Source organism: Knufia obscura (assembly GCF_036327395.1).
Source record: "Knufia obscura strain CCFEE 5817 isolate CBS 148926 chromosome Unknown scaffold_4, whole genome shotgun sequence".
Lineage (NCBI taxonomy): Eukaryota > Fungi > Ascomycota > Eurotiomycetes > Chaetothyriales > Trichomeriaceae > Knufia > Knufia obscura.
The window spans coordinates 630,549-640,698 of record NW_027042690.1 but is presented as its reverse complement, the minus strand read 5'-3'; the positions used below and the strand labels follow the sequence as shown (position 1 = coordinate 640,698).

General features: G+C 51.8%; 5 protein-coding genes across 5 annotated transcripts; 1 reads left to right on the top strand and 4 right to left on the bottom strand.

Annotated features, from left to right (window-relative positions):
• Positions 1-78: 78 nt before the first annotated feature.
• PMZ80_004163 (uncharacterized protein) lies at positions 79-391 on the top strand (the record flags this gene model as incomplete). The annotated part of the gene is made up of 2 exons (XM_064872589.1): positions 79-111; positions 158-391. 2 exons carry the CDS (start codon positions 79-81, stop codon positions 389-391), a joined length of 267 nt encoding a protein of 88 aa, XP_064731247.1.
• A 1,476-nt stretch (positions 392-1,867) lies between these two features.
• PMZ80_004162 (uncharacterized protein) lies at positions 1,868-4,729 on the bottom strand (the record flags this gene model as incomplete). The annotated part of the gene is made up of 3 exons (XM_064872588.1): positions 1,868-4,550; positions 4,600-4,628; positions 4,682-4,729. The coding sequence occupies 3 exons, from the start codon at positions 4,727-4,729 to the stop codon at positions 1,868-1,870; spliced, it is 2,760 nt and encodes a 919-aa protein (XP_064731246.1).
• A 781-nt stretch (positions 4,730-5,510) lies between these two features.
• On the bottom strand, positions 5,511-6,995 carry PMZ80_004161 (uncharacterized protein; the record flags this gene model as incomplete). Its single annotated transcript, XM_064872587.1, has 1 exon — positions 5,511-6,995. The coding sequence occupies one exon, from the start codon at positions 6,993-6,995 to the stop codon at positions 5,511-5,513; it is 1,485 nt and encodes a 494-aa protein (XP_064731245.1).
• Positions 6,996-7,440: 445 nt separating this feature from the next.
• On the bottom strand, positions 7,441-8,133 carry PMZ80_004160 (uncharacterized protein; the record flags this gene model as incomplete). Its single annotated transcript, XM_064872586.1, has 1 exon — positions 7,441-8,133. One exon carries the CDS (start codon positions 8,131-8,133, stop codon positions 7,441-7,443), a length of 693 nt encoding a protein of 230 aa, XP_064731244.1.
• An 800-nt stretch (positions 8,134-8,933) lies between these two features.
• On the bottom strand, positions 8,934-10,034 carry CDC43 (geranylgeranyl transferase type-1 subunit beta; the record flags this gene model as incomplete). Its single annotated transcript, XM_064872585.1, has 1 exon — positions 8,934-10,034. The coding sequence occupies one exon, from the start codon at positions 10,032-10,034 to the stop codon at positions 8,934-8,936; it is 1,101 nt and encodes a 366-aa protein (XP_064731243.1).
• Positions 10,035-10,150: the final 116 nt, after the last annotated feature.

Here is a 10,150-nt window from a genome sequence, read left to right as displayed (position 1 = left end):
CTCCTCGAGCAACTGCTCCGATCCTTTTGCTGCCCTACTCCCAATTCATCTCAACCACCTACCACCAGCCCACACAACATGTCTTCAACCTCAAAGAATATTGCGAGCGAGGTATACGCATCCAGTCTCAATCGACACCTCCACTAATGGTACCCAGTCCTCGTCTCAGTCCTCCAAGGCATCCACAAAATGCCCCTACCACGCATCCATCCTCAACCTCATCAACTTCCCACACAACGATTTGCGTGGAAAAGATGTCATGGACCGCTTCTTCTCAGAAGGCCCAGACGAACAACCCGCTATCTTCAACCGGCCAGACATCAACAAGGTTTCCATCTCGAAAGGCTGCACCTGCGCCGACAAGGCCGATCGATCTGCCTCTAGGCTTTGAGCCTCGCTAGGGGTAGCTGAACGAGTAGTGGGACCAGGCGTATGAGTTGGAGTTATGGACAGCAGGATAGGAGGAAATAAGGACAACGCTGCTTGATTGGACCATTCCGTCCCCATCGAGGCTGAGAGGTCGTATCGACTGGCACTGCAAGCTAAGCCAAGCCATGTAATCAAGCTATCAAGTCAGCCTCTCCATCCCGCACCTCAAATTCGCATGCATGCATTCAAACTCCTCTCCTCTCTGCATCCCATTCCACATCTCAACCCACTGCATCTCATATCAATATGTTGCACCAAACCAACCCCATTCAAATTCGAGTCAGCTTCCCACCGCACCATCCCGCATCTTATTGCCAGCCCGATGTACTTACCCCTAATGCGGAACAAATGTCTCAACATATCTCGCGGAAAGGACGTAGCCCACTTGACACGTACCTGCCGACGCTCATCTTATCCCCTCTCATCACGACCCTCTAACCACCTAGCCTCCTCGCATCCGTTTCATATTCACGTCAAAAGCACAGCACATCCCATAAAGTACCCTAGACCGCAGTCTTCATCAAAAACAAACCTCAATTGTCGTCGAAGATGTAATCAATGCTCTGATGTGCAAGATATAGCATTGCATCGAACTCCAATAAACGAGCACGTTCTATTTCAGTCACGTGAGCATCGCATCTCCACCAACTTATACGCTCCAAGTCCGCTGCGCATCAGCCTTGAAAATAGCAGAACAGGGTCACATGCGGTCGACATGATATGTCCAAAAGACAAAGGTAGAATAGGAGTTGTTCCTGACCTTAGCCCGCAATACATTGTGAACCACGATAACCATCGAAGTGGATTAGATTAAATTTCCAGATTACAGCGCAGCACAGCTCATGCTGGCGGGTGCAGGAAGCATCCATACATGGAAGAACAAAATCGTCGCTCGTGAATCCCATCCATCAATACACCAATACTGAAAGCCAGCCAGCCAGTCAGTCAACCAGTCCTGGGCCTATATACTCATGCTGTACATTCATCCATTTTGTACATCTTCTCCCAGCTCTTTCGTACACCGCTGCATCGCCGCATCTCGAGGGTATTGTGGTCTTTGTACATTGTCGTAGTAGGTCCATCATCGACCCATCTCAGTGTACAGTATGTTGAAACATCCGTGTTAGAAACATCCTAGCTTTTCAGCTCTGGATTTGATAGAGCCTGAAGCAGATCTCAGCATCGCTCTTGTCCTGCTTCGGGAACGTGCTCTTTCCGTGTTGATGCCTGTGCCAGTGGCTGCACCTGTTGTTTTTGGTCGGTCGTATCCGTTCGAGTTCGACGGAGGAGAGAGATGATCGCTAGGCATGTTGGTAGCTTCGTGATTGGATTGACTTTGGTCGTCAACGCGTGCAACTTCCGCACTCACTCCCTGATCGCCTTGCTTCGACTGCGGCCGCGACACAACAACCGAGCCCGCTTCCTGACCGTCGGCTAGTCATTGCCCCTTCTCCTTGTTCTCTAGCTCGAGGTTTGGCTCCGCATCCACATCGCTCGTCCGTTCCTCCGTAACCGCATGGTGAACAGCCACTTCCCCAGTCGCATGTCCCACGGCATGCCTAGCCTCATACTCCTTCAACCTCTCCTCAATACTCGGCCGCGGCTGCCCCTGCGCCACAACCGGCGGTGGATCCTCCTCCACCTCCTCACCATTTAACCTCGGGTCATCAATAAATACAATAGAATGTACACTCTCGCCCCGTCCGAGCCTAACAGCAGGAAACTCCTCTACTTCCTCGACCTCATCTTCAGGCTCCTCTTCCTCCTCCGTGATGATCAAGCTCTTCCTCTGCTGAGCCCGTGGTCCACGGCGTGGTTGGGCATCAAGCAGGCCCAGGTTCATATGCGAGCCACTAGCTTCTCTCGGCCTCGCGAAGATGGCAGGACTACCGAGGCCAGTATTCGTTATGCCGTTCGCGTTGCACGCGGTGAAATTCAGCATGGGACCCTTGAACGGCGATTTCTTCCGCTTTGCGAAGAGGACGCTGCTGCCCATTGGATCGGAGTTCTCATCACTGCCGGATCTGGATCTCGCACCAGCTGGGAAAGCGCCTGTCGAGGGCGTAGCGGGTAGAATCTTCAAACTGGCGTGCGGTGACCGACCGACCGACCTCGAGCCAGGAGAGTGGATGGTAGAGGCGTCGTGACTGTCTCCACCACTACTTACACTCGATGCCTTCGAATGGGTCGAGGTATACCGCTGTGGTATACTCCGCACACTGCTGACAGAACTGGACGTACTCTTCCGTCCACGTAGACCATGATTCGACCGCCTGAAACTGCTCCGTGGTGTGATGGGTGATGGACTGAGAGATTGTCTTTGCCGCGTGCGTTGCATGTCAAGTCGTGATGGAGGTACCGGCCGTCCATTCGAGGTTCCAGAATGATTCGACATGATTGGGGTTAACATCGCACCGTATGAGCTCCGTGTCTGTGCGGTAGCGCCAGACACCTCCCTAGAATGTCCGTGACCATTTAGCAGGATTCCGTGGTATTGCTTCTCACCGTTACTCGACGTCGGCTGTGACGTGGCCGGTGAATTGTTGCTCGATTTCTTTGACTCCCGCGGACTAGCTGCCCGCTTCGTACTTTCGACGAACCAATGCTTCAATGCCGCGAGCTGACCAAGGAACTTCTTGTTCTGATTCTGTGTGCTAGTCCGCCCAAATCTGTGCTTCTTCACACCATTCGGTGGACCACCAACCCCTAGCAGATCCGGATTTGTCGCAACAAGACTGAGATGACTGCTTCTTCTCCTCTGCCGTTCTTTTGGTGGTAAAGGTGGTCTTGAAGCGCTCCTCGATCTCCTTGGGTCTTTTGATGGGATCGGCGGCGGAGGCGTCATATCACCGGGACTTTCCATGGCACTCCCCTCAGGTAGTCGTGGTAAATCAGATACCATGATCTGTGGTGTAGACCTCCGATTTGTCCTTCCGCGACTTGTGCTTCTAGCTCTTGTCCCGCCGGCAGCATCTGGACCAGTTCCATTCGCATGTGGTGTGCCCGCTCCTTCCTCGGCCACATTCTCTAGCGTTGGCGCAATGCGCTCAAGCCTGCTACTAGCCCCACTAAGGCGTCGCAGTATCTTCAGCTCAGCCTCTTTCTCTTTCCTCTTCTTCTCTCTTCTTGCCTCTTTTCTTAACTCCTTTTCGATAAGTAAACTCCACCAGCCAGCCAGCGCATCACACCTTTGGCTCAGTACGTTCTCAATCACCTTGTCGATATCCACTCCGGCAGACTTCATCCTCTCGAGCGAAGTCTTCTCTAGTGCGGTGGTGAATGGCGGCGGCTGACTCAGCTTCAGTATTGCTTGTTGGGCTGGAGCATGCTCGACCAGAAACGGATCATTCAGCACCTCGGCCAGGGTCGGTCTGTGAAGTGGTCTTTTACTCAGCATCTTCGATATCAGTGTTTTGGCCTGCTCGGGGAAGGTATCAGGATAATTCGGATCCTCCTTCAATATCTTGTGTTTCGTAGCCATATCATCGTCCTCGTCGAATGGTAGCTCCCCCTTCAACAGCGCATACAGCACGATCCCCAAACTCCAGACATCGACTTTTTCGCCGGCATATTTCTCCCCTTTCAGCATCTCCGGCGCAGAATAGCATATCGTACCGCAGAAAGTCTGCAGATATGATGCCTTGCCCTCATACTCCCTGGTAAACCCAAAGTCAACGAGCTTGACATCTCCATTCTTGTCGAGAAGAACATTCTCCAATTTCAGATCTCTATGCACGCAACTCTTGCTGTGTATGTACGACACTGCCCCAACCAGTTGCGCGAATATGCGCTGGACCTTCTCCACAGGCAGCCCACCCGGGCCATGGGTCACGAGGTAATTGTACAGCTCATCGCCCTGACAGAACTCAAGCACCAGCCATACAGTCTTCTCCGTTACGATGACCTCGTACAGCCGTGCGATATGAGGGTGGATGAACTGTCGATGATGGTGGATCTCGCGGGCTAGGTTCGGATCGTCTCGACTGCTGGCTTTGAGGACAACTTTTGTATTAGGTAGGAGGCTGTGCCGCGCAAGGTAGACTCGGCCGAAGGAGCCAGTGCCGATTATGCGACCGAGGGTGTAGTTGCCAACGTGCTTGAGGTGAGGTGAGGAGAACTCCCTAGGATTGGGTCAGTATATGTCGGTCGTAGCGGAGCGCATGGGCTTACTCAAGTAGTTCTGAATACGAATTCGCAAGCTGTAGAGTAACCCATTAGTGTTTGACGCCAGCGAACAGTGGTGATATCCCACCTTTGTTTTATGCTGTTGAAGCTCTGCTTTGGTCTTGACAGATTGCATACCTCCTCCTTGACCTCGAACTCGGTCCTCTGAGCTCACTTATGTCGTATGCGACCGTCGTGGTGGTATGACAAAGATGCGCTGGGAATTGCTGTGTATGAGGATTCGACATTCGTGCGGAAGCTGAACTCATATGCGACGTGATGCAATTCGAAAGAAAGGTCTATATTAGTCGGTAATATACAGTAAATGCGTAGATATGTGCAATGTCAGTTGTAAGCTGTATATGCAGAGGTGATGTCGAATATGCAGTCTGCAGACGCAATTGGGATCGTGCAATATTTGGTCGCGCATGAAAATAGGGTCCAGCCTAACTTTAGGGAGCCGTCAATGGCGGTACCCGCTAGACGACGATCCCTGCAACGTTCACCCGGGAGCTAAAAGAAGCACCTTTCGCCATCACGCTAGCCGAGGATGAAAAGGAGAGGAGAACACGAGGCGCACGAGGCCTACAATGGCACTTCTCGGCACGTGGTTCACCACCGAGGAGTAGACAAGAGTCAACCACAAGGAGGTCAGCGACAGGCAAGAGCATACAGCGCTACTACATGGATTTGACAGCAAAATAAGCAGTGGGAAGCGTGCATGTGGGTTATCAGAAAGCATAACTGCAATGCTCTTGCCAAACACCCAATAATGAGTAGAAAGATGACTGGAAGGCTCAACCACCGCAAAGGGCCATCGTCTAGTAATTTGACACTGACAAAAAGGTATCTAAACATGAAATCAACGCTCTTGCAAAGCACAACCCCTCGCCAGATGCACAATGTTGAAACACTGCTCATAAGAAATTGCCCTGCTGATGGCCGGGCTGCTGACGATAACTCTGCGGGGGCGGCTGCTGTGCATATATTTGACCTGGCACCTGCCGCTGCCGCTGCTGCTCCGCAAAGCTCATCTGCTGTAACTTCGGCGTCAATTCACCGGCCGTCAACGCCGACACAACACTGAACCTGCTGTCTGCACCATTCCCAAAGCCGAATTGTGCAGCCTTTGGCGTCGGCATTTCACTGATACCGCTGACCACGCTGTACCTATCAATCGTTCCGTTGCCGCTAGACGAGGATGCAACGCCGATGAAGGTACTGCTATCTGCTTCTACCAATGGCTGGGTTTGACTCCGTACACGGCTGTAGCTGGCCGACTGCCCTTCTCCGGAAAGCTCGTATGTCGAGTCTCCCAGCTCGCTGATTTCGTGTGTGTTTTGATGCTGCAATCGGGGCGCTGCACTTGATGGACCCGCTGATTCGAGGGGTGTTGATCCTTCCAATTCCGCTGCGAAATGCTTGCCAGCCGGTCGCTTCGCCATGTCTTCGTGGTAGAATTGTCCTTTCGGGTGGTTGAGCGTATGATAAGCGGGCAGTACCGTGTCACTCCGTTCAAGGCCTTGATCACGACTCTGTCGATACTGCTCCCGTAGTGCTGGGTGGATCGTCGCTAGTTCTGGATCGTCTTCGTCCTCCGTTGGCTGCCTTGGAAGTGGCTTACGGTCGTCTTGTGGCATCGTGCCTGCTAATTCCTGATAGTAGTCCTGTCGCAGTGGAGACCGGGCGGACTGTGCGGCTGCCGAATCGCTAGAAGTCCTAGACGCTATCGGTCTATTCGTAGTGGATTGCTGCAGTGAGGTGTTGGCCATGTGCTGCATAATAGAAGAGGATGACATATGCGATCCAGGCTGAAACGCAGGTGGACTTGATGGTGTGCTGCTCCCTGAGGTCGGGGGAGCACTGGCGTTAAGATGTGCCTGCACACGTTCTGCCTTTGCTAGCATCCTCTCAACCAGCACTTTATGCGCATTGTCCAGATTCTTCCTTACGAAGCCAGCCATCAGCACATTGCACTTCATTTCTCCATCTTCGCGTAGATACAGTCCTCTCCTTGGTAAGTTCAGGCCCAGCTCCCTGGGCTCATCTGGCTCTCCAGGGAGTGTACCGCAGACTGTCCACTTCTCTCGAATATCCAGGTTCATGGGCGCGTAGATGTGTGTCTGCAGGCCGTTTGGCAGATCATGAAAACAAGCCTTATAGCTGACTTTACGTTTAGCGATTCCTCCTGCGAGAGGTATTCTGTCTGTCAATTCTTGCCAGGTACAGTCTAGGAATTCGTCTTTCGGCGCATCGCGAGGGGTCTTGATGGGATGGTGCTCGATTACCAGGGGGTTGAGCTCGATCATCTCGTCGTGGTTCTGAAGCATGGCTATGGCGACCTCTCTGCTAACCTGAGGAGGTAGCGGAGTAATGTTGGTGAACACTGTCTTCTTGCCCATCTTGCTTGGTGCAGTGCTGAGCGTCAAGGTCTATGAGGATAAAGTCAGCAACGAAGACACCTGGTGTCAGCCATTATCTGTGTGTAGACATGCTGCACATATCCTGCAAGACACAAAGTCTACAGTAAACATGATATTCAGCTGAAGACTGTCAGCCATTCGCTTGACCGAACAGGCAGTTCTCGTGTATCAGCTGCAACGTTCCGAAAGTCAAGTTGCTGAGGTGCATGCAAGAGAGCTTGATAGGGTAATGGTCGATAATTTTAGGACGCCTAGCCCCGCTTGGCTGACGCTCAAACTGATCTGCATGGGTGTGCCTTCAGAACTGCTGGTTTACAAGAGCGCAGCTACTGCTACTGTAAAAGTGAAGAAGAATACATGACAGGGTCAAGATGAGGACGTTAGATAAGCGCGAAAGCAGAAGTGTTAATGCAGAGCAACAGAACTAGAAGCCGTCTGGATACTTTTCCAACCACTCCTTATCAACCTCCTTATGCTCCCGTCCCAACGGCTCATTCCTCTTCGGAAACCTCCCAACCGCAAGAATACAGTCCAGATGCTTCTTCGCAAAATCAACGCCAGCATTAATGGCCTCCCCTACCTGCTTCTCCTCCTCAGTTTCTGCCCTTCCTTCAGCTTCTCGCTTCGCTTTCGACACCTCAAGCTCCTGCTTCATCACTTCGTACAACGCACCACAGGCTACTTGAGCAGCCAAATCCTCAGCATGCATGAACGGAATGTAGAAGAAATATCGGAAGGGGAGGCCCATGAGCATTTTCGACGCATTGTCCTTCTGCATCTGTCTATCATACCCTTTCGCGATAGCTTGCGATGCAACACGGAGAGCTTTTGCATCACCAGAAAATGACAGGCCTGGCTCGGGATGGTTGCCGACACGATATATGTTGCGTGTGAATTGGTCGAGGAGTAATACTAATGCTAGTGAGCCTGCAGGTGTGCTGGTCCAGGCCTTATCAAGTTCATCAGTTAGTCGAGCCTTTTCCACAAGGTGGCTGAAGCGTTCTGTGATGATCTTGTCCTGGTTTGGTCCACCCATGAACCAGTCTTGAGGATTCATACCGAACCAGAAGTCGAGGATTTCCTGGATTGCTGGATCTGGTGCTGAAGTGGAAGCCATGTTTCTGGTTTGCGATGGCTTGACATCGGTACAGTAGTGTTGCGAGTTCTGTTGCAGAACGTTTCTGATCTGGCAGTTATTTGTGTGCCCAGCGTTCTGGTGAGTTAGAGACGCGGAAGTCGTGATCTGTCGGGCGTTGCAGATCGCGCTTCTCTCAATATTTAACACTGTAGTGGCAAGGTAAATGAGCCTCAATCTAGGTAAAAGCATTCTGCAATTGTAAAGATGAAATGAATGCGTTGACTGTGCTTAATTGACAACGGCGGTGCTGTTCGTGGTGGGAGCTCAAAGTTTTGAGCTGTGTGCTCCGTCTTAGGCTTGAGTTTCGGGGGGTTCTGACGTTGTCCAGGCCACCAATCTGGCTAATAGCATAGACCGGGCACGCCTAGCTTAGCTAAAAAGATTGCCGACAATCTCGTGCGCTTAGTAAGGTCGGTGAAGAACGATCCGGCTTGACATGTCCGCCTCCGTGGAAAAGTTGTGGAACTCATGTCGGCTTCGCTTCTGGATGACTCTACTCTCGATGTACGGAGGTAGAGAATCGTAATTGCGATGCGCATGCATAGCGTCTCTGAAACAACCTATCTTGAGTAATGTTTCAGATCGTGCAGATGCCGATCAAAAGTTTGGTGCTTTCTGACGCCACGCGACGCGTTGGAGATTTGCGGCCGCGTTCTTACTGATACACAGCGCTGGGTCCAAGCTCTTGACACCAGCTTCACCAAACAACGATAGCGCAGCGAGACCGAGATACGAATGCATCACATCTGTCATTTGCGTCAGCGGGGATTTGGAGGATCTCAAAGTACGATTGCTGGTAGAGGAGCCGACTCACCTGGTGGACTGTCAGGACCCTTCGCAAAGCCACCTATCATGTGCTGTACCTTCTCGAGTAGGTAGCGACGAACAGCTGGCAGATCGGCTAGATGTAAGGAGCGGAGCATGGCTAGTGCGCCAGTGTTCCAGAAGCAGTAACAAGTATCGGCAATTTTGTTGTCCCTACCATTAAAGCCAGCAGTCGTGGTAGGCTCGGAGTAGTACATGGGTGAATTTGCGAAGCTGGGAGCCGCAGCAGCAACTTCCTCCTCCTCTTCGCCGTCATCGGCGTCTGGATCCTCCTCATAGAGAACTGTCGTTTGCCGCTCGAGTAGCCATCTAATACATCCGTCTTGACAGCCCAAAGCGTCTTTTGCCCGTTGGCTTGCTGGACCAGGCAGCCTTGACAGCAGCTCAAGCGTACCGATAGCGCAATAGTTGAGACCTGAATGTGGTTCGCGCAAGGGACTCTCCCCGTAGCCACCATTGTAGTCCTGGCAGCTCAATATGTAATCGATCAACCGCTCTTCGTTGAAGACCGGTCGATAAGGCTTTCCTGCTGGATCATGTAGGATGTAAGCAATTCCGGCAGCGCAACAGCAGTACCTCAGATCCCGACCACCCTCGATCTCATCATTCGGACCAAGTATCTCACCGAAGCTGCCATCTGGTCTTTGTAGACGTGGTAGCCAGCTGAGGCACTTCTGCCTTTGTACTCGTGCAAGATCATCTCCAAGCACAAGCAAAGCGATCAATGCGAAGAAGGTGTTGGGCAGATTGCTCGGGTCCCATTGCTTGTTGTCCTTGTTCCTCCTGTCAGTAAGATTTGTGCCTGTAAAGCCTCGAAAGCCTTCGCGGTCTGAGACTTGACAGCTGTATATCCAGTCAATCCAGTTCTGGCGTTCTTCGGCTGATATGATGGGCTTCTCCAGATCCGGATTGTTAAGGACGTCGAGCAAGTCGAGAGCTGCCACAATGAAAAAGCCCAAGAACATGCGACTGGCGTCACTTGATTGGTAGGCGTCTGGCAAAATGTTCGCACACATTCGCCAGTACCTGATGTGCTTTTGCTTGTTGAACGACATTGTGGTCAATGGTGTCCTTTCTTATCAAACGATGGTCTACTGAAGCACGAAGCAGAAGAACTTCCGAAGAAAGCTACATCCTGACATTAAACATTAAGGCATGATGGTCGCACCAA